The sequence below is a fragment of the Dryobates pubescens genome, chromosome Z (assembly GCF_014839835.1).
Source record: "Dryobates pubescens isolate bDryPub1 chromosome Z, bDryPub1.pri, whole genome shotgun sequence".
Taxonomy (NCBI): Eukaryota; Metazoa; Chordata; class Aves; order Piciformes; family Picidae; genus Dryobates; species Dryobates pubescens.
The window spans coordinates 36,198,310-36,222,395 of NC_071657.1; the positions used below are offsets into that span (position 1 = coordinate 36,198,310).

Genomic DNA, 24,086 nt, shown 5'->3' on the forward strand with positions numbered 1-24,086 from the left:
CTCTGCAGCATTTTGCACTTTATTAAACTAGTAACAAATTGCTAGGGGATAGCTATCTGTTTTCAATGCTATGTTTGTCACTGTTGAAATGTGAAGATACAGAGGCAAGACATCTCTCCATTCCTGTCTGTGGTAAAGCTGGTCCTCTGAGCAGATGGTGTTTGCTAAATTACTCTTATCAGCTTACTCATTATGTTTCCACCACAATATAGTCTGCCTTTTCAGAAATATTTCTTATCAAGAGCTATAATACAGGCTACATGACAGTCATGAATATTAAGTTTGGGGTCTCTTAAATTTCCAGGTAAGTGTGCTCCAGAGGCTTTCCCTAGCTGTACAGGAGACAGGAGGACTGCTAATGCAAGTCCCATGTGCTTCCTTCCTCTGGAAGGATACAGGGCTCCCACTCAAAAAGAATATATTAACCCCTGCAAGGAATCTGTTTTCTGAATCATCCACTGAAGTAAATTCACAGGTTTTGTACCCGACCTACACATATTGCAAATCCAGATGGTATATATGCAGACATTGCTTATGCTGACTACACAGCCCAAGTTTTACCCACATACAGAAAAGCAGGCGTTGGTAATGTGTCTATTTAGCACATACACAATAGACAGAATTATCAGAAATTCATCTGTTTCCATGAATATGTGACTGAATATATCAGTTGAGGATATGTGACATACTGGAAACTTTAAATATAATTTATTCAGCTTTTCGCTTTTTCATATATATATATTAAAAAAAAAGGAAATTTATATTATGAAGATTAATTTATTTAGTGGTCTCCAAATTTTACACAGAGTAAGAAAATATTTTTTTGTGAGCTCACAATTGCTAAATACAGCATTTACTATTCATGGCTTCAGAGATGAAATGCTTTATTTTAAAGTCTGTTTCACAAAGTACAAACATGTATATACCAGTAGCTCTACATGTTACCTATATGCACACAAACCCAGTAAAAACTTTTGTCCTACAGAGGGATTAAATGATAATTGGCTTTTAAGACCTTCTAGTTAATTTCTATATTTACAAAATCCCAAGATAATCAAATCATTTATTCCAAGAATATATAAAATGCCAATGGAACGGAAAAACAAACTACTGACAGCCAGTGAGAACCACGAGTGTTACATGGCACTTCATACAGACACACACATTGTCAGTATGAGCACATCTGCAACGATGTCTTCAGGTGCAGATCTTTCATTCATCACCACAGTGACAACAAATAAAATCAACTTCTCTTTCTATTTCAGCTCTGGGATTCCTTTAAAAAAAAACTGCCAAAGTTTTTTTCATTTTTTTTCCAGTTGATCCTCTGTTGGATTTTGTATTCCAAAGGCAACTGGTTGTGAATTTCTTAGGAACACAGCAATGCTGTCACAACAGGGATTAACTCTGTCTCCAACTGTATTGCAGTCCAGATGTAAAGACAAAAATGGTTGTGGCACTCCCTGTGCTGAGCTGGAGAGCTCATCCACCCAAATGTGGACCAATCAACTGCCCTTCATATCATTAGAATGCACCACAGGCCTCATGAGCCAAAATGTCACCTCAACACAGAAACAGGAGGGGAACTAGTGCTTCCCATTGTATGCCATACAATGCAACTGCTTGTATCCTTTCTCCATCTATCAGGGATATATTAACCCTCAGGACAAGCTGTTCACGAGAAGCTGAAGATTTACTGCCAGGGCAGAGTGGAAAAGCCTGATGGGGTTATCTTACGAACACGTTAGCTGGTAGGATAACTGATAGCAACAGCAGCTGGAAGCAAGTTTTGTTTTCTAAAGATAACTTTCCAGTGAAACAGAATGTCCAATCTATATCAAGCATTTTATTTGCAGGCTGACATGTCTGGGGAACAACTTTGCTTCAATGGATGGACACTGTGGCAAATTTAATTTCCACTGAACTGCACAGTTCACAACAGACTGTTTTGGAGGGAGAGAAAGGAGCCTTTTGGTAAGACAATCTCCATCCATGTAGCCAAGAGAACAAGCTAAACTTTTAAAGAGGGGTTATTTTTCACTTCTGCATATTTTTTTATCTTTGATGAAAACACCATGACTCCCCTACCCCCCCCCAATTAATTAATTACTTATGATGTATTAGGTAACCACCCCTGACAGACAGTAGTATGACATGAATTCTTATTTTTACCATCTCCCTCTGCTCAGAGGTCCCTTTAACTAGACAAAATAAAGGCCAATTGGCAAAAATGCAAACAAAATGGATACACAGTAGGATATTTTTTGCAATCATAAGCTAGATCACTAAAACCACAGACACACAGGATAAAAATGGAGACACAAGTTAATAAGAATGGGGGGTACATGTGTCATGTTATTAGCAATGCAAAAGACCAGCTTAAGCATGTGTTTCCCTACATCAACTATAAAAAAGAAAAGGTGCCTTTTTAGCAAGTATGCACAGAGATTGCTTAGTTATTGCTAAGAGAAAAAAAATTCAGAACACTTTTCTATTTTTATTCTATATTACAGTCATTATTACTACCTGTTTATAAAATGTAAACCTTTCCTTGCAGTTACGATTTACAGCAGTCATCACCTTTGTCCACTCCTTACATAATCAGTCCATGGTGGCAAAAATAAACTGATTTAATTTATAGATTTTTGAAAGCAATTACTGATATGTTCTGGATTATTAATTGTGTGTGGCAGAAATAATGATCAAAACTGCAACATATGGATTTTGAACAGTAGAAAAAGATTTGTTGAAGACTGGTGCTGGGTCTGAAGTACTAAGAGATCTTGAAGCATCATATCAGTGTATACAATGCTTTTATCTCCCCAAACTGTTCAAGCAGGGTATGCCCACCAGCAGTAATGGACAAAAGAGCCTGATGATGGTTTTCTCCAAACAACTGCAGTATTGTGCTTATTTATCCCCATCAAACCTTGTTTCCTAATTTGCCTTGACTAACAATCAGAATGGAAGGTAAAACTCAGCAAGGGAGTTTTTCTTCTATGTACCTAGTGAATCAGATCACCTGTACAAAGTGGTATTTGGTACGCTGCACTGTCCTGGGAGTACTTTTACAGTGAAACATAACAAACATGAAGCCTATATTTAAAGTCACTGAAATGGGATATTATCAAAACTGATCTGCAAACTAATACTTTTAAGCCAGTATATTACAGTATAAATGTGTTGCATACCTGTTTCTATAAAATTTACTGCCATGGAAAAAAGAATGATCAGGATCCCCAGAGTGTGGCGTTTGTCCATCTGTCACTTGTATACACAATACAAACTTCATGCTGAGATTCTGTTTAATGTACAGCAGTTGTCTGCTGGACAGACTAGGAGCCAAATACGATGGTGATCTGGATGAAGGAACACAACCATGCCACTTTTGCCCCTTCAGAGTCCCACTGTGCTACACGTCAGCCTGTTGGGTCATTCACTGCTAACCTCCTTTGTAGAGGATGTGGGGCTATCTCGAACTGGTAGCAAGTCATAGTGACATGGAATATGGCTGTTTTTTGGAAGGTCATAAGGATCCTGGCTGAAACGTCCACTGCTGCTGAATGCTCCCTGGACAACACTCACCGTAGGTTCTGTGATAAAAGAGCACACACATTCAAGACTAAAAGTGGTTACAGAAGGTAAATCCTGCATTTAATTTCAGTTTGCATTGCAAATTATCCTCTCCTTTCTGCTCAAGGAATCTGCTCAGACTCCTTGGCATGCTGTCCTGAAATGTGGCTGTAGAAAAAAGGCTGAAGTTAAGGTGTTTTTGCAATAAGCTACATGTTGTGGGCTTGCAACAGGATCCTGCCATGAGTATATTTACTGACAGAAGCAAGGAACCAGTATCTGTTTTTTGTGAGTGGACTAACTTAAAAAAAAAAAAAAAAAAAAAAAGCCCACATTTGGGGATTTTAACCATAAAATACTTAGAACCGCAAGGTAGATATTGATGGTTTTCAGAGGAATCTCTAATTGAGGTCAGAAAAGGACAATGGTATCCCATGACATGTGACAAGTACCGTTCCACAAGACCCTCAAGTTTTCTGTAATTACAGTTAAGTACAGTCATGCAGGCACTGTGGAGCCTCTATCAGTGAAATACTGCCCATGGGTGAAGATGCTGGGTTTTTTTCTAATCAAGAGGAGAAAGCATATCTTTTGTATACTTCCAATACACTTACTCCAGCTGTGTTCAGTACTCACCATCCTAATCTACATCAGAAGCTAAGCTTTTCTTAACGCTATTGTTTAAAGAAAGGCTTTCAAACCAGGAAAATTCAGAGGCACCTCTGGGCCATACAACTGACTTAAGGCATTTCAAACTCCTTTCTTGTGAATTACATTACCTCCAAAGAATAACATTACTGTTAACAGCTTTTGAGCCCAAACCAGAATTGTTACCACTTTCAGGGATTTTTCATGTGTTTTCACAGAATATATCTGGTTGGAAGAAAACTCAGCCTCCTCTTCTCCAGACTAACCCACAGCTCCCTCAGACACTCCTTGTAGGTCATGTGCTCCAGGCCTTTCACCAGCCTTGCTCTTCTCTGGACAAACTCCAGTTACGATGTAACCAATCTAAAGAAAAAAGTCCTGTGCTCTTTATTGTAAAACTTCAATATCTAAACGTAGATTTTGTACTTACCAACTTCATAAACATTCTTAGTGGCTGAACTAGAGCTGGCAATCTCAGCATATGGGGAGTCCCTGCGTGCTGGTGACTTCATTTCAACATACCCGCATTCTGAACTTTTTGGTACAAGAGCTGGTGGGTCTTTTATAGTAGCATATGGGTTCTCAGAGCTACTTAATGAGCAGTTACTTAAATTGTATTCTGAGTTCTTCACTAGATCTGCAAAAAAGAAAACCACATTACACTCTCAAGCATGCTGCATACTATGGGCATTGTGACTATACAGGGCACTCTTCAGTTTTGGGTTTTAAAAAGTCACCTCACAAATTAGTATCATAAATTAATATTTAAATGGAAACTAGTCATAACACTTCAAAATTGTTATACAGCAATTAATGGAAGTACCTCTACTGCTATGTTATTTTATGGGCTTGATGTTGCCATCCGTAAACTATTCTTGCAAAATCTAAGCACTTTCATATCTCGTTAGAGCATCAGCTAGCATTAAATACAGATAATGTGTAGAATAATATTTTAAGCAACACTTCTGAATACTTCTTGCCTTTCCAAGTGCTGGGCCACTATTAAAATAAGTGATTGAAGCCTGTTCCACATAGGAATGTCTAGGCCACTATTAAAATAAGTGATTGAAGCCTGTTCCAAATAGGAATGTCTAGGCAGATGGCAAGGTGATGTGTAGGGATGGCCTGTTTGGTGCAAAGTCTGAGTACACAACCAGAGTGACCAGCTTCTTGTAGTTTTCTCTAAGGTGCACATAGGAAAACTGAAAATGAATTATCAGGTAGCTTGTCTTTTCAGGATTTAACTGAAGGATATATTACTGTAGTTTAATAGAAGCTGTATTTCCTTATGCTGGGAAGAGATTTTGTGGTGTCCCCATTACTGTGTTCACTGTGTTACTTTGTGATATGATGTGTTATTTAAGCTTTAGAACTGAGACTTTCTCAGCTTGTTCCTGACTGAATATCTAGCATAAGGCTGACCTTGGGGAACCTATCAGTGGACAGATGCTTAGAACCTTGTGACTTCTTGAACATACTTTAAATTGGGCTTTCCTTGTTCCTCCAAACCAAGAAATGTCAGTATAACCAATCACTACTCTGGCTTAATTGTTCTGTATTATACACAAAATGACAAACAAGCTAATAATACTTTATTATTCATGCCAACTTAGCAAGGCTTTTTTGTTTGGATATCCAGGTGTTCTTGTCTTCCTTGCCATACCTTCATCATATAACAAACATATAACACCAGTATAAAGTCTTATGAGAAAACTGGATAATTCAAAAGATCAAAGTATAATCACTGCCCTGAATTCTGAAGCTCTTCATTTCTCTCTATATATTTTGATATCCTTTCCAAAGCCCTGCAGTGAATGTGAAGAAGCACTGCAGGATTTCAGTTAACTGGCATGGTCACTATACTGACCATGCCAATTGCAAAAGGAGTTGGCTCGCTTTTAAAGCTTTTCACAAGAGGAATCACATGTCCTTTCTTGGCTTACTAAGCTGAATTTAAGGGCCATGCTGCTTCTGCAGTCTAAAATAGACTGATTTAGTGACTCAAGCATTACAGAAACATTTGATGTAGGCGACATGCAGAGGACATAGAAAGGCTTGGTCTGTTTAGTTTTTCTTACAATACTCTCTCACCTCAAGAAACAAGGCAAAGAGATCTCACACTGATTGTCTAGGAATAATTTAGTCCAAAATGATTTTATATTCTCTCCACACAGAAATCAAAGATAATTTTGAAGAGTAAACTGAATGTCTATGTAATTTTATCTAAATGCATCAGTAAGAAACTTCACCTTTCAGAGACTTTCCCATATATCCCCTATCAAGTCCAAAAGCACCTGCAAAAAAAAAAAAATATAAAAAATTAAAAACCAAACAAAACAACAGAGTACTTTTGACATCAAAGTTATTAGATAACAGGACTTAGAGTCTTAACAATTGCATTGGGATTGACTTCTACCTTTGTGAAATAATCCTCTTATAACCACTGGGAAATTGCTCAGTATAGGGTTACAAAAGTATTGTTACTATGTGCTTGCACACTTTTAAATGGTAGCTTCCTGAACAGGTAAGGGGTTAAGGTCACAAGGGACAGTGGTCTATGCTGCTTTCCCCCTGGGAAGGAATGTGGAGTGGGCTTGCTCTGCCACTTGTGCAACTTGTAATGGAACAATGGCTTTGACCACAGTCCCAGCCTCTGCACTCTGCACAATAGTAGATATGAGGTATAATATAAGTACGACTCTGATTTCATATATAAGGGACAAGAATTTTGACACCAAACAGCAGGAACAGATTGACAGGTTTGCCCTCCTCAAACCCTCCTCCTCCTCCTGCCCAGAAGGGATGCCTTTTGGTAAGATTTCCGACTTCAGCTATACTGAGTGCTTCCCTGGGAGATCAAGCTTGTGATTGCAATCGTCTTTTAGAGCTCTATAGCTTTTCTGCAGTTTGATGTATTTATCACAATCAGTCTTGAAGAATCTGTGTATGTTGCATACGAATAAACTGCACTATTGGTGCACCCAACTGCTTTTGCTGAATGTGACCAGTCCTACCGCAGACAGGCTGTTCATGTGTCTGGTATCAGGCCTATAGTCATGCCAATAACTGGCATATCTATTAAGAGATAAACCCAGCCATCCCTAGCCCCTCTGAAGACTGGCTAGAACACAAGGGGATTCATCTCTTATTACGATTTATCCTTTACTAAATGCAGCAATGCAACTTCTCCTATATTAAGATTATGTAATTTTGCCAAAGCTGACCTTTACAATATCCATTGTTTTATGACACTAATAAGCAAATTTTTAATAAAGATTATATGAGGTATTTTGCATATCATGTCTGCATTAGGCATCAGACTTACCATTGCTCACAAGGAGTAACTTTTTTATATCTAAGTGTACTGCCTTAAAATGAAGGTGAAACCTGTAACCCTGAAGCTCACACACAGTTTTATAGCTTGGCATTACCCTGAATGGAGAACCAGGAAAACATCCCTCCTTTCCAATCCATCTCACTCACAATGAGTAACATTCATATTCTCCTTGTTTGTTTGTGTTTTTTCCTTACCAAGCTCATTGAGGTAGCCACCATGTTTCCAGTCAGCAGGCAATGTTCCTGTATAGTCCATGACAGTGCCTTGTTTTCCAGGCTCCACATTTTTAAGGTTAACAAACAGCTGATTGTTTTTTGCCTATTTAATGGAAAGAGAGGTAACAGAAACTGAATGAAAACTGATAGATAACTGAAACTCATGGGAAGGTTCTGAATTTCCTGGCGATAATCAGAGAGGGCAAAAATAAACCAACTATGAAACATCCAGGGAACAAACTAAAATAAACCAGAGGCTAATTTACATATTTTTATGCTTTACCTTTGCCAGGGTCAGTCTGTCCATGTTGTTCACATGAGGTGAGGTAGTGCACTGAGTTAAAGTATGGTAACTAGGGTTAGAGAAGTAGTGACTGTTAGCATTTCCACCATTACTGTGAGGGATGGCTTCTGAAAAGAAAAGGAAAGGAAAATGAACAACTGAAGATAACATAGCATTTCCCTCTTAGGATGTGTTTTTGACAGTGCTGTACTGATTTCAGAATCTGATGTGGAGTTTCTTGAAAAAAAACACAAACTTGCATTCATTTGAAGAAATTAGGGAAACAGAGCAGTAACTGACTAGTTGTGTCCTCACTTTCAGCAAAGAGCAATCACAGGTGTTACTGTGAACTTTTCTTTCTGCTGTGGTCCCTTGCTGTCTTTTGTCTCTGTAGTCATAGCATTGTCCACATTATGGACAACAGCCCCAATCCTGTTCAGTATCTTTATTGATGATCTGGATGAGGGGATTAGTCCATCATCAGTAAATTTGCAGATGACAGCAAGCTGGAGGCTGGTGTTGATCTGTTGGAGGGTAGGAGAGCTCTGCAGAGGGACTTTGACAGGTTGGACAGATGGGCAGAGTCCAACGGCATGAGATTTAACACATCCAAGTGCCGGGTTCTGCACATTGGCCACAACAACCCCATGCAGTGCTACAGGCTGGGGTCAGAGTGGCTGGAGAGTGGCCAGGCAGAAAGGGACATGGGGGTACTAGTTGATAGTAGGCTGAACATGAGGTAGAAGTGTGCCCAGGTGGCCAAGAAGGCCAGTGGCATCCTGGCCTGCATCAGGAATAGTGTGGCCAGCAGGAGCAGGGGATTCATTCTGCCCCTGTACTCGGCACTGCTTAGGCCACACCTTGAGTCCTGTGTCCAATTTTGGGCCCCTCAGTTTAGGAAAGAGGTTGACTTGCTGGAAAGTGTCCAGAGAAGGGCAACAAAGCTGGCGAGGAGTTTGGAACACAAGCCCTACAAGGAGAGGCTGAGAGAGCTAGGATTGCTTAACCTGGAGAAGAGGACCTTAGGGGAGACCTTATTGCCTTCTACAACTACCTGAAGGGAGGTTGTAGCCAGGTGGGGGTTGGTCTCTTCTCCTAGGCAACCAGCATCAGAACAAGAGGACACAGTCTCAGGCTGTACCAGGGGACATTTAGGCTGGATGTTAGGAAGAAATTGTTCACAGAGTGATTGCCCATTGGAATGTGCTGCCCAGTGAGGTGGTGGAGCCATTTAGGAAGAGACTGGATGAGGCACTTAGTGCCATGGTTTACTTGATTATTGGGTGATAGGTTGGACGCGATGGTCTTGAAGGTCTCTTCCAACCTGGTCTATTCTATTCTATTCTATTCTATTCTATACACTGTAACTGTCAAGTTTACAGCACTCTCTTCTGGTGCTTCAAGAGCAACCTTTGTTGGTACAACGTTCTTCCTTCATAGATTCATAGAATGGTTTGGATTGGAAGGCACCTTAAATATCATCTGGTACCAACCTGACATGGAAAAGGACACCCTTCATTAGACTAGACTTTTCAAGATGACATTCAACTTGGCCTCAAACACCTCCAGGGAGGGGGCATCCACAACCTCAGTAGGCAACCTGTTCCAGTGTCTCACCACCTTTACTGGAAAGAATTCTTTCTAATATCTAGTCCAAATCTGCCTTCCTTGAACTTCACACCATTTCTTCTCATCCCATTACAACAAGCCCTTGTAAAGCATCCCTTCCTGGCACTTTTGTAGGCTGCTTTCAGGTACTGGGAAGTTGCTATAAGGTCTCCCTGGAACCTTCTCTTCTCTAGGTTGAGCAGCCTTGTAGCTGTCCCCACAGGGAAGGTGCTCTAAGCCCTCTGATCATCTTTGTGGTTTATTGACTCTGACAACTGTTTCTGACTTCATTAACAGCCATATGCAAAAGACAGCATTGCCTGAAGTTTCCTGTACCATCCCATGCAGTTTCATAGGTCAAAACCTCCTGTTTTGTTTCAAGACTGTTATTTCTTCCCTTCATTTTTTGACAACTTGAGCCGCTCTGCTATCTGCCCCTCTACAAAGTCTTGCCACAGCTATTGTGAAATCCTGATTTTCTACAACCATAGCAGTCTTTCTGTATTTAAGTACTGGCACTGAATTTAAAGTCTCAGTAGAAATCGTGGTTTGGCACTCTTTCCAATTCTGTTTAGAAACAGGTACAGAGGAACAGAAGTGTCCATACTTGTGCTGTTTAATGCAAAATGTTGCACAGTAAAGCAAGATATATGGTCACTTACATTGTTCTTTACAATTAACACTTTTTACGAGGGTAAACTGCCTTTGAAATGCAGAGATTAAAAGATTATGATGTGGAACAAACTAAGTAGCTATATATGCTGGGGCAGCATCCTTCTGAATGCAGGTAGCTGCATTCTGCCTCTGGTAGCTGAAAGGTAAACACAAAGGTCTATTATCACAGCCCACAAGGCTTGCATGCCAGTTCACCAGCACCACTGTCCCTGTGGTTGCAGGGACTGCTCTCCTGTCAAAAGCAACTGAGAGCAGTGTCTCAGTCTTCCTTTTCCTAAAGTGGGAAACCCTTCCCTGCCCTTCCTTCCAGTAAGGCTTTCAGGGCAGAACTGTAGACACTCTTTTCTAAATCAAATATGATGCTACTCGCAGAAGCCCTCAGTAACATGAAAAGGTAAAGCACACACATTCAAGCCCTGTTAGGGGCAGATCTGAGCCCCTGAAGGCTCAGCTGGGAAAGTATAAAGTCAAAAAATGGATTAAAAGAGCCTGTTCTAAATGTCACTTACCTGAAATGGTGTAATCTGCATTGATGACCCTCATAGCAGGGGTGTAGGTCACTGCAGGCATATTTGTTTCTTTTCCTTTCTGCTTATGTCTGTAAATGATGAACAGCACTAGCAGGAAAAGCACAACCAGGACAAGAACGATGATGCCTGCTATTGCCCCTATCTGGTAAGAATCAGCAGGGATGGCAGTACTGGTACGGCTTAAACTGTTCAAGTTTCCCACTATAATTACACCAGCTGAAATACAGAAAGAAATTAAAATATGAGGCATAAATTCAGAGGCTAATGTGTCAGGACCAGAAGACAGTATTTCACTTCTAAATCTTTCAGCTAATTTCACAGTATCATGGAATCACAGAATAACAGAATGTTAGAGGTTGGGAGGGACCTCAAGAGATCATCGAATCCAACCCCCATGGCAAAAGCAGGATCACGTAGGGTAGTCTGCACAGGAATTCATCCAGGCATGTTTTGAAAGTCTCCAGAGAAGATGACTCCACAACCTTCCTGGAAAGCCTGTTCCAGTGCTTCACCATCCTCACTGTAAATAAGTTTCTCCCCATGTTGAGGTGAAACTTTCTATGTTCAAGTTTGTATCCATTGTTCCTTGTCTTATTACTGCATACCACCAAAAAGAGATTGCCCCCTCCTTCAGATATTTATAGATATTGATTAGATTCCCTCTCAGTCTTCTCAAGACTAAACAGCCCCAGGTCTCCCAGTCTCTCTTCATAAGGGAGATGCTCAAGTCCCCCAGTCATCCTCATGGCTTTCCACTGGACTCCTTCCAGCAGATCCCTGTGTCTCTTGAAGTGGGGAGCCAAAAAATGGACACAATGCTTCAGGTGTGGTCTCACCAGGGCAGAGTAGGGGGGGAGAAGAACCTCACCAGACCTCCTTGACACAATTTTCTTGATGCACCCCAGGACACCGTTGGCCCTCTTGGCCCCAAAGACACATTGTTGTCCCATGGAGAACTTGCTATCTACTACAACTCCAAGGTCTTTCTCCATGGAGCTGCTTTCCAGCAGGGCAGCCCCTAACCTGTACTGGTGCCTGATGTTATTCCTCCCCAGATACAGGACTCTGCACTTGACCTTATTGAACTTCATGAAGTTTGTCTTCACCCAGCTCTCCAGCCTGTCCAGATCTCATTGGATGGCTGCACAACCTGACAGGATGTCAGGCACCCCCCCCTAGTTTTGTATCATCAGTAAACTTCCTGAGGGTACTCTCAATCCCCTCATCCAGGTCGTTGATAAATGTATTGAATAAAACTGGACCCAGGACTGATCCCTGGGGAACACCACTGGTATAGGCCTCCCATGTTCACTCTGTCCCACTGATGACAAACCTCTGAACTCTGTTGCTGAGCCAGTTTTCAATCCACCTCATGGACCAAACTATGACACATTTCTTGAGCTTTTCTATGAGGATATTATGAGAGACAGTATCGAAAGCCTTACTGAAATCAAGGTATATGACATCCACTGCTCTTCCTTCATCGACTCATTTGGTCATGGTTTTGTAGAAGGCTATCAGACTAGTCAGGCAGGACCTCCCCTTGGTAAATCTGTGTTGGCTACTCCTGATGACCCTCCTGATGATGTCCAGAATGAGCTGCTCCATCATCTTTCCAGGGATAGAGGTGAGGCTGACTGGTCTGTAGTGGAGTGTCCTCTTTTCTCCAGTTCTGCTCCCTTGCTTCCAGAGACTGGGGCTCTTGAGAGCCAGTCTTAGGAGTAAAGACTGCAATTCTGGCATCTCTGCATCTCTGGTACCATATCTCCCTTATCATTCAGTAGTGGGCCCACCTTTTCCTTTCTCTTCCTTTTGCCATTGATGTATTCACCTCCCTGGCAAGACTTAGTTCCAAGGGAACCTTGGCCTTTCTTGTCACATTCTCTGGCAACATTTCTGTAATCTTCTCAATTGACCAGACCTTTTTTTCCACATATTGTAAAGCTCCTTTTTATTTTTCAGTTTTTACAACCTTTCATTATGCCAAGTCAGAACTATGACAGAAAACAATGTGAGGACAATCCTTATCTTTAGGAAAAGCATTAATCTTCTTCATTGTGGTGGGTTGAAGTTTCCTCCCAGCATTAACTTTGCCAGACCAACTCAGTTACAAGCAAATGAAGCTCTATTTACAAGCAAAAACTACACTCTGCAATGGAATGCAATGAATATGTACAAAATATGCAGTATTTACAATAGAATACAGATATTTACAATTAGCAAACAACATGAAATGCCCCCTGGTCAGAGACCACGGAAGCCATTCCACCGTGCCCCCACACCACCCTGGTCAAGAGAGAAAGGAGTGGAGAGAAGAGCAGTGGGTTAGACTTCACCAAGGCCAGCCAACAAGCAGATTATCTCTCCCGAGCGAAGCAAACAGCCGAGATCAGAAGAGAAGAGAGAGAATTGTTATGGTACAGCTCATCTTATTTTAGATGTTTATCCAATGAATTTGTTTAGAATAATCTTTTGTTTTCCTTTTTACACTCAATAGCGATTTATTTATATTTTTCTGCTTGAAATCTGTAACTAAATTTTAAAGGCATAGCCTAAACCCACCACATTCATAGCAAGAAAATTTTTCTTAAGAGTTAAAATACTAAGAACATTCTCTATGTAAAAGCACAGAACAGTTAAAACACACACTTTATCAGGTGCTTTGAAGAGAACAGCACAATAAAACATTCCATGCAATATTGCAGAAGGACCTTGACAGGCTGGACAGATGGGCAGAGTCCAGTGGCATGAGATTTAACACATCCAAGTGCCAGGTTCTGCACATTGGCCACAACAACCCCATGCAGAGCTACAAGCTGGGGTCAGAGTGGCTGGAGAGCAGCCAGGCAGAGAGGGACCTGCGGGTACTGGTTGATGGTAGGCTGAACATGAGCCTGCAGTGTGCCCAGGCAGCCAGGAGGGCCAATGGCATCCTGGCCTGCATCAAGAACAATGTGGCCAGCAGGAGCAGGGAGGTTATTCTGCCCCTGTACACTGCACTGGTTAGGCTGCATCTCGAGTACTGTGTCCAGTTCTGGGCCCCTCAGTTTAGGAAGGATGCTGACTTGCTGGAGCTAGTCCAGAGAAGGGCAACAAAGTTGGTGAGGGGTTTGGAACACAAGCCCTATGAGGAGAGACTGAGGGAGCTGGAGAAGAGGAGACTCAGGGGTGACCTTATTGCTCTCTACAACTACCTGAAGGGAGGTTGTAGCCAGGTGGGGGTTGGTCTCTTCTCCTAGGCAACCAGTACCAGGACAAGAGGACACAGTCTCAGGCTGCACCAGGGGAGGTTTAGGTTGGATGTTAGGAAGAAGTTCTACACAGAGAGAGTGAATCCCCATTGGAATGGGCTGCCCGGGGAGGTGGTGGAGTCACCATCATTGGAGGTGTTCAGGAGGAGACTTGATGGGGTGCTTGATGCCATGGTTTAGTTGTTCAGGTGGGTTGGATTGGTTGATGGGTTGGACGCGATGATCTTGAAGGTCTCTTCCAACCTGGTCTATTCTATTCTATTCTATTCTATTCTATTCTATTCTATTCTATTCTATTCTATTCTATTCTATTCTATTCTATTCTATTCTATTCTATTCTATTCCATTCCATTCCATTCCATTCCATTCCATTCCATTCCATTCCATTCCATTCTATTTGCTTGAGTGCTTTGCTCCCATAAACTATCTTAGAGACAGCTTATAATTACAAAATCTGGAGAACATATATAATGTGACAGAATGGAGTACTGAAACACATATGCATTATCAGATTAATTTGATGAATTATACAGCTATGGTATTTAATAGGTGAAGCCAAGTTTTCTATAAAACAATTACAATATCTTTACTGCTTTACCTTGATCACACCTGGCCCCTTTCCAGCCTGGGCTGCAGTAACATGTTCCCGTTATGTGGTCACAGGTTGAGTTGTTCAGGCAGTCACATATCTGCCGGCATCCATACCCATATGTACCTTGAGGGCATTCTGCACAAAGTAAGTGCAAATAAAAATCAGACGTAGTACTTCTTAGATGTTTTGCTATTGCAGATCTACGACAATATACGCGCCGCCATTTGTTTGTCTGCATCCGTTTTGGTACACGGCCAGCAGATGGCAATGTGTTACCAGTGGTAGAGCTCTATGGAAAGTATGTGTTATGTGTGCGTTGGAGGGTGTGCACGGGGAAGGGGGGAAAAAAGGGAAATTGTACTGAGAAGTTTTTGTCCTTTACTTGTAATGTTTCAGCCACTAAGGCAGCGAAATTAGCGAGGAGAAAACAAACAACAAACAAATCAACCAAACAACCGAAAAACAAAACAAACAAAGGTTGGAAGTCCAGCAGGACTCCAGTGAGGAAATAGATAGAATGTGACAAAAAGGTGCCAATTCTACACCAGAAAGTAATGTCTCACAGTTTTCTCAGATCCCAGTGTTTGGAAAATCATGTAATCATATGCGTGGGACCAGAGATCTGGCTGATATCATGTTATATGACAAATGTGCTGTCCAGCAAGAGAAAAAGGCCATGAGTCTAATGTACACCACACATTTACATAAACTCGTCCTAAGCTGCTTATAGGACAATTTGATACTATAATGTATACACTGAAAAATATCTGCAGAAGAAAAATGCCAAATAAAGATGAATAAGCTAATTGGAAGAGGATTACATGAGTGGTTCTCCTCCAGAATGATTTAAATACACTAATTAATTACTGATGAAGGTGTCTCCTACATCATGTAATTATCATGGTAGAGAATTATCCTACACTGATAAAAACAGTTTTTGTTATACTGCTACCTCTGTTATTGTTACATTATTGTAGCTCTGATGAAGAAGTGACATTTCTTCAAATTCTGAGACTCAAATTTCTGAAATCTCTCAAGATTTTTGTAACCACACAACCACATTAATTGGTTTTTCTGTCCTTTTATGTATTCCTACCTTAGAATAATTTACAAGGTAATGTAGCACAGTAGGTGTCAAAGGAATGTTCCCACAGTCTCAATAAATCCAGATTCAAGAGGAAGTGCATGCTTATATACCTTCTCCTTCTCTTGGCTACATTCAGCGAAACAAGATTATAACTACTGAAATTTATGTTTGGGCAAAAATTATCATGTTGCAATACATTTTGATGTTTTGAAATATGAATTGGAACTGACACTCAAAGTTTTGCTTAATACTGTTACATCATTATTATCAAATTGTATGATAAAATACAAAATCTACAAAGCTTAATAATAATAAAATAATAATAATTAAAAAGTCAGATTTTTCAAATTATTTAAAAAATATTTTTTTCTGATAACAAGACATCAAGATAGGATCTTCAAAAGTTTATAGTTTCTTAAACATTTTTGCTCTTTCACAGGGAAACATTTAAACCAGCAGAGTAGAATAAGAACATTTAAATAGCTTTTAATTACATGTTGCCAGCTATATTTTTAATTGCAATACATTCTTCTACACCATTCAGGCTATGCTGCAACTGTATTTTTCTTAGGGAACAAAAAATCCAGTTCCAAAATTTCAGTGGTTCTACTGCAGATATTGATTAGCCTTAAGATCATAGGTCCCTTTGCAGCTGGGAACCCACTGCTGAGGAAATAAAATGTGTCCATAGGGACAGTAGCCCCTCTTTCCTTCTGTTATGGTGCTGCCAGGTGTGACCCATGCTGTCTCGCTCACTACACAGCTCTTCACATCCAGATGCAGCTACATCAGTTCTGCTTCTAGGAAATACATAGTACCCTCCACACATCAAAAGGAAGGCACTGTGAATGACACTGATGTCAAAAACAGGTTTAAACATTCAGAATAGCAGGATGAATGGATTGCTTTGTACTGCAGTATGATGCATGAAGTGTGAGAGCATAACTCTGTAAAGTAAGCAAAAGTTGGACTAGTAGTTCTATGCTTATGACCACGTTGATTTTTTAAATGCTGTACAGTGTTGTAGCCCCATTAATATAAGTGCTGTTATTCTTGGTTTTCTTAGGTAAAGAATTACACACATGAAAGAATCATACACATGCCTTCTCTTACACTTTTATCATCTAATTGTAATGTAAAACTGCATCACAAAGATTAATTTTATCCACTAGGAGTGATGTGGTACTTCTTTAGTTTTTTAGCTATTAGTTTTCATTGTGGTTTATGCTAATGATAATTATTTGCATTCATGTACTACTTTTGCATGACAGTGTTGGCATTATGTCCAAAGAAACTAGAATGTAGTATAGAAGTCCCTTCTATGTAGCTACAAATTGAACAAAACCAGCCATCACAATCATAATCACTCTTAATAACTAATTCTGCTGCCTTTTATCTGTTTGGAAAAGGCCTGGGTCTAACTCCTGAAGTTGTTTTTCCATCAGGTTTCCTAACAAAGCCAGAAGGTTATATCACAACACTGGCCAAACCACAGATGCTTAGTATTCACTATCAGGCACAAACCATTCCCATTCCTACTCACTCTGCTCGCAGTGCTTTCCCATGAACCCTGTGCGGCAGGTGCACTGGCCACTGATGTGGTCACAGTCAGCTCCATTCTGACACTGGCATATCAATGCACAGTCCTTCCCATAAAACCCTAGGGGACATCCTGCAATACAGGGAAGGGGAGGGGAAAAGTAATTAAACAACCACTCTAGAAATACAGTGCAAATATTCCTCAGTACGCTACTGACAAGTTATTTCTGTAGCCTCAATACTCAGTATGCATTCAATAAACAAAACAGATCAAGACCTGCCCTGTTTAAAGTGGTTTAAAATACATCAGGCAAAGGGTACATAAAAATTAGATTGGCAAGTTGTGCAGACAGCAGATGTTCAGAAGAAGGCATCAGGAAAGGCTCCTCAATGAAATGGGTTTCAGAAGATACTTGAAGGAGGAGAAAGAGGGCAGTTTGTTAACCAGAGCAGCGAGTCTGTTCAGCGATGAATGAACCTTTGGACATATTTTCTGCATAGTTGATGTTGAAGCATAAAAAAAAAATAAATAACATATTGTATCTCAGCTCCTCACAAAGATACCATTTCAGTATGAAAAAGACATATCACTTCACAGAGATCATTTTTCACCAGCAGGAAGCAAAATAACCATGATAGCTGACAGCCAAACCAGTATAGTTAATGGCTTCCAGAGCTGCATCCATATGGCCCTATAACCTGTCTGTTACTTCCTGCCACTAACACTTCATGAAGTTGAAAATGAGAGTTCTGATTTTATGAAAAACATGTATTTAAATACTGAATTCAAACCACAGTTAGCAGTTTTATTTTTCTTAAGCTCAAAGACAATGGCTGTGGCTGGATTAAAGATAAACTGAAGCTGTAAGATGATAAAGAATTCAACTTTATCAAATTATCTCTAACAAATGTTTATTTCTCAGACTTCATATGAATTCTTACCCATCATCTAATGAGTATCATATACCTATACACAGTCACTGCACAGCTTGTGTTTTTATTTTCATGAAAAGCTCTTGGGAAACAAAACAGTATTGATGTATTAATTACATGAAGAAAATTCCAAACCGAAATACAACATTACAGTATAATGAAGTTACGTTTCTAAGTTCCAAATAAAATTGCTTCTCTATCAGTGTTTGAATTACAGGTGCTGAGCTAGAGTTGTTGTTGTTGCAATAAATAAGAAAGAGGGAGGTTACAATTCCAGATATGAGATGTACTCTGTATGATCACTTTGCAGTCACAGCAGGAACCATGTCTCAGAAGACTGCAGCCTCAGCTAGGCTAGAAGCTGCCCTCGTGGATTCAGTCAGCTCTGTGTGATCTTGCAATTTTGGTTGTTTGCTCACTGCTGCTAGAGTAATTTTTTAGGGATGTTTCAGAGGGAAGGAATTAATACTATCATTCTGCCCCATGGGGAACACCTGCAGAGCTGACACCATCCATGCTATGGACTGCAGCCATAACTGCACATCTGCAGCAGAAGCAACTGAATGTCAGAGTCATTTGTTGTGTGTGTGTGTGTGTGTGTACACATGACAGACTCTTCCACTCTGCTCAGCTGCAGCCAGAAGTTGCCTTCCTCTGAAGGAAGGCTAAAGAGGAGGTTGAATGTAGTGGCTATTGGCCATTACTTATGAGTGCTTTTACAGGGGTCTGCTTGTACAAGTAGTATGTTACATATTCTGGATCAAAACAGTTCATTGACATAGGAAGAAATCGATTACTAAAGTGAAGAAAAACAAACAAGCAAAGTAAAACAAACAAACAAAAACTCTGAAGGAAAATTCTGGTTTGTAGACTCAGAGTGGATAACAAAAGTCACTTACGTTGTGTACAGTAAAGCCCAGTCCATCCTGGGGTACATTTGCATTCCCCATCATAGGCACTGCAGTAAGCTCCATTATGGCAGTTGCATGTGTGGATGCAGTTTGGTCCCCACTGGGAAGGTGGGCAAGCTAAAATAACCCAGAGCAACTCATTAATCGCAAATGACAAAGATCCTTGATAACCATGAATAGAACTACTTACATTCATGTATGAGCACTGATTCATTTGGGATGAATCAATCAAATGCAGTTTTCAGATTACTCCATTCTGAGCAAATAGCCACAGTTGTTTTATTCTTTTAACTAAAGAATAGGTTAACAGTTGGACTTGATGGTGTTGGAGGTCTTTTTCAAACTGTATTATTTTATAATTCTATGATTTTACTCTAGATAAAAAGTGCTGAACAAGATTAAGTGTGTGAAAGAAACCAGTGATGCATACTTGATAGACAGTAACTAGGACACACATACCAGCTTTCTCATAGAGAAACATTTTTAAGGTTCCTTTCTTATTTTTGAACATGTGAGCAGTGCAATTGATCACAGTCAAGGGGATATACCTTTTAAGCCTCAAAAGTGAAGAAGAGCAGAGAAGATTAAAATACATCTCATAGCCTTCATGTTTAGGCACAGTACTAAGCTTACTTCTTTTATTTGCACTGTTTGATTCTACATAATTGCCTAAATGTGGTGCATATAAATCAGGACCAGACCTTAAACAAGTTTACTCAGTTTCTTCTGTGGGTCCATTCATCAATATACTATTTCTGAAAACGAAGTAATTATCTATAAAGTGGATTTTTTTTTTATGTCACTCACTATCATGTCAATGCATTGTAAGACCGAATCTTACTGACTGTTTTGGAAATGTCATGGCGAATGAATTTGATATATTGTGCTGCCACTGGAATAAGGAAGGGATTTCAAAATGCTAATTGCCATTCAGAGACAGATAAATATAGTTTTCTTCATATAAGAATATCACTAAATGCAAAGGATTCTCCAAGAATAGTGCCTTCCTGTTGACTATGATTCACTTCTCAAGGCCTTTGCTTGTTTCTTTAATAAAGAGATACATCATTTAAAAGTAGTTTTGTGGAAGTACAACTTGAGCACTTCATACAAAAGAAGAAATAGGTGAGACCCAGAAGCCTTAGCTTTATTCCTGTGGAAGTTTAAAACAGATTGGTAAGTCCTTATTGTTCTGTACTGGTTTGTTGTCCAGAGACATGTCTGAGAGCAATAAAAACTCTTGAATCCTTCAAACGTTTGCAGTATGCCTTGTCTATGTCTGGAATGTCTTTTTGCAAAGCATTACTTTGTCCAAATTTCAATTAATTAAGAAATATATTATGTTATACTAGAAAGAGAAAAAAAAAAAGAGTATTAAGTTTGTTTTTTTGGTTTTTTCCACTTCAGCTGTGCCTTATAATTATTTTTGTTATTGTTTTGTGTTTGAAATTAGTGGTCAGCTAAGAAGGAATGTAAATCGCATACAGACAAAAGGTTAGAAGTTTCAAAAGGTCCTAGTTCCAAAAGAAATTAATGGAATATTTTTTTTTTCCATGAGAACGAAAGGCCTTTATACAAAGCAAATAAACTTCCTCTGTTACGGTCCATGAGCACAGCCTCAATAGATGCTTCCATTCATATTGCTGGCACCATTTTCTTGTTACTGATTCAATGAGTAAGTCCCTCCTCCTCTTAAATACCCCTATTCTCCTACTCTCCCAACTACCTACTTATTTTACCATAAAAAAGGCTACTGCCTTCCACAGGAATAGGCCTAAGATTTATTTTGGTATCATATTGAGCTGTGCATGCTGATCACAGAGTTTATCCAGCACAGGCTTTTTTTCCAAACTGACCAGATGTTACACTGGACTGGTACAGAGGCAGTTATCCTGGACCTGTCAAACCGTGAATGATAGAAACCAATGAGGCATGTTATTAGGAAATGCATCTGCCTGGAAACACTAGCACAATGTCTTTTGAATTTTGACATATCAGGGTCTGATACAGCTTTTTTTTTTTTTTTAATTAATATTATTATTAATTAAAATGGATTGACTAAAATTTTGGCATGCATGAGTTTTGGAGTGTGTGGGTTTTGGTACTTTATGAAATTGGATAAGCTTCTTGTGAGAATTTTGCTTCAAATATTTCCTTCTGTCTTTAGTAATTTGTACAGATCCAGCAAGGCATCTGGCGAATGCCTAAATATTTACTAAAATAACACTGTGAAACATAATAAAATTAGGGCCTAGCCCATCTCCTTTTAAAGTCTATAGCAGTCATCACTGAGTTTAGCATAACAATTCATTGAATGTGGCAGAATGACACAAAAAATGCATATCTGTGAAACATTTATAAAAGGAAGAAAGAGAAAAATCCATCCAGAAGTTATAAGCACTTTTAAAAAAAGCCATAATGAAAAGTTTCTTAACAAAATGCTCTAATGTTCAACAAGAATATGGATGATCTTGCACCCAGAGCAATACCTTGTATCTGATAAAATCTTGGCTTTGTTCTGAGTATTGCCAGCTGTAAGAAAAAAATACCCTGTATTCCAATGCCTCAACTCCTTACCTGTGAAATAATAACCCTGTTATTCATAAGATTGTCCTGAAGATACAAGCCCTGAAATGTTCACAACACTACTGTGATAAGACTAAATAATTACAGACCCTCTCTGCAATGCAAGATTCATCAAGTCACAGACTTCTTAATGATGCTAGAGACCTCTAGCATCATCACATAGTCCAACATGCTACTCAAGGGATCTTCAACAATGACAGTTTCACAGCCCCACCAAGCTGAACAGTGCAGAGCCTCTCTGGACAGTTGCTCTGCTTGATGACTCTCACAGTAAGGACTTTTTCATTGTATCTAGTAGAAGTCAGCCTTGCTGCAACCTATGAACATTGCCTCATGTTTTCACAATACACTTCTGAAATGACTGATCCGGGTGCTCTACAACTCTCTTTTGGGCAGCTGAACACTGAAAAATGATTCTTCCTGTCCTGTGCTCCAGGCCATTTATTAAAGACATAATACTGCAAATGTGTTTCTGATAATGGCGAAGAAGTGCAGAAAAGTTGAGGATCTCTTCATAGCATACCATGAAGTCCTCATTTATTACCTAGATAGTGTTCCTTTACCAAAAAGTCAACAATTTAAATAGCTTAATTGATTTAAAAGTAAAGGAAAAAAGCTAATACTTACGCTGAGAGCAGTCACTACCAATCCAGCCAGGGTAACACTGACAGGATCTATCGATAGGATTACATGTTCCATTATTGGTGCAGGTGCATATTCCAATGCAGTTCTTACCAAATCTGCCACTGGGACATACTGAGAACAAGTTGTCAGAATTAAAACTCCTTAATAATCAGTGCAAGATTGAGTTTTCTTTATTTCAAAAGAAAGCAATGGATAATTGGTTCAAGGAATGTATTGCTTAGTACAGTGTTAAAGTCAGGCATTATAAATTCTAGTAAGCCCACACACTCATTATACAAATAATACAAATAAGAGTACAGTGGGTTTCATACTTAAGGACCAAATATTCAAACAGCTTAAAACCGCTTAATATTTCTGAATTATAAACTGTGTATACTTTAACAGAAACTATTTTGATTGTATAGTTTCCAAGTGATGGAATGAAAATTATCATAGTGCTTAGTCTGAATATCCCATAGAGACTTACAACTTGTACCTTCATTACAGAGGGCTCCTGTAAATCCAGGTAAGCAGTCACATAAGCCAGTAATATGGTGGCAGGGGCCACTGCTGTGGACACACTGGGGGCACGTCTGGCTGCAGCGATGTCCATAAAACCCAGGGGAACAAACTGGAAACAAAAAGAACAAACTATCATTGCTTCCTGAACTTTATATCAGCTGTGAACTATGCTTCAGTGTATTTGTTCCTCACTTTGTATTAGCACTGCTTTCAAAATACGCAAGAGTTGAAGTGGTAGTTCTCATTCACACAGTTCAATGCCTTGCACTCATGAAAGAAGATCTGCTCATCTTTCACAGAAGTTCACTATATTCTAGTAAGTAATTACTTACTTGACATTCTGTTACTTGTCAGGCCACACTCTACTTAGGTTGTGTTTGAAATGCATACATATTCATGTCTTATATATATTTGGCTAGATATTATATGCCTTCTACGGCACAAACAGCTTTTAAAGAATATTTGAAGAAAATAAATTTAAAAATGAAGAGTGGGCACTTTTATCTGTGGATGAGTAGAGTTAATATAGACCTTAACTTTTTATGTGTTTCCTAACTTGGAATACAAACTACTGCTTCATTAAGAAAAATGTTCATGTGTTTTCCAGTAATCCTTTCATTTAGGTACTCACTGCACTCACTATAACATTTAGAGAACCTGAGACCAGAAATACAGAGATGCCCACTTAATTTTCTTATGCTAAAGGCACTAGTTTCTTTTAAAAAAAAAAAAAATCATCCATGCAAAAGAAAGGCTGTCACATAAAATTTCCCTCTTTGTTGCTCTAATCCCTTTTGGCCTTTTATTTCCTGATAAATTGGAATTCTAGGTACTGCACCAAGGAAAATACCTGTTGCACAGCACCAATTAGCACTGATGACAACTAATTTGAAATCTTTTAAACGCTTTTAATTTCATTCAAGATTCACTTTTCCAAGTGAAACGGTGCCAAAAGGTCTTCCTGTTTACTGAAAAGGCACTTTCTGACTGAGATCCAAATTATTCGTATGACCTTTGTCTTCCTGGCCTCCAGACCATGCATCAGAGAGGGGCTTTGAGAGCCCCTGGACTGGAAGCCTCTTGCCCAGGTTATAGGCACAGTTCCAAAACACAGGCAACATTTTTACATGCAATGTTACTCTCAGACTGGTTTTGGATTAACTGATTAACTG

The 24,086-nt window shown here is 39.5% G+C and overlaps 1 protein-coding gene across 1 annotated transcript in view; it reads right to left on the reverse strand.

The window, feature by feature from the left end:
• Nucleotides 1-779: 779 nt before the first annotated feature.
• The window catches only part of MEGF10 (multiple EGF like domains 10), a 108,402-nt gene continuing 85,095 nt past the window's right edge, over nucleotides 780-24,086 (reverse strand). The window contains exons 15-25 of the mRNA XM_054178438.1: nucleotides 22,889-23,023; nucleotides 22,396-22,524; nucleotides 19,171-19,299; nucleotides 17,343-17,471; nucleotides 14,719-14,847; nucleotides 10,849-11,085; nucleotides 8,057-8,184; nucleotides 7,753-7,876; nucleotides 6,471-6,515; nucleotides 4,652-4,858; nucleotides 780-3,593 (exon numbers count right to left, since the gene is read on the reverse strand). Coding sequence (XP_054034413.1) covers nucleotides 3,433-3,593; nucleotides 4,652-4,858; nucleotides 6,471-6,515; nucleotides 7,753-7,876; nucleotides 8,057-8,184; nucleotides 10,849-11,085; nucleotides 14,719-14,847; nucleotides 17,343-17,471; nucleotides 19,171-19,299; nucleotides 22,396-22,524; nucleotides 22,889-23,023 — 1,553 coding nt within the window. The 3' untranslated portion in view covers nucleotides 780-3,432. The remainder of the gene's footprint in view (nucleotides 3,594-4,651; nucleotides 4,859-6,470; nucleotides 6,516-7,752; nucleotides 7,877-8,056; nucleotides 8,185-10,848; nucleotides 11,086-14,718; nucleotides 14,848-17,342; nucleotides 17,472-19,170; nucleotides 19,300-22,395; nucleotides 22,525-22,888; nucleotides 23,024-24,086) is intronic.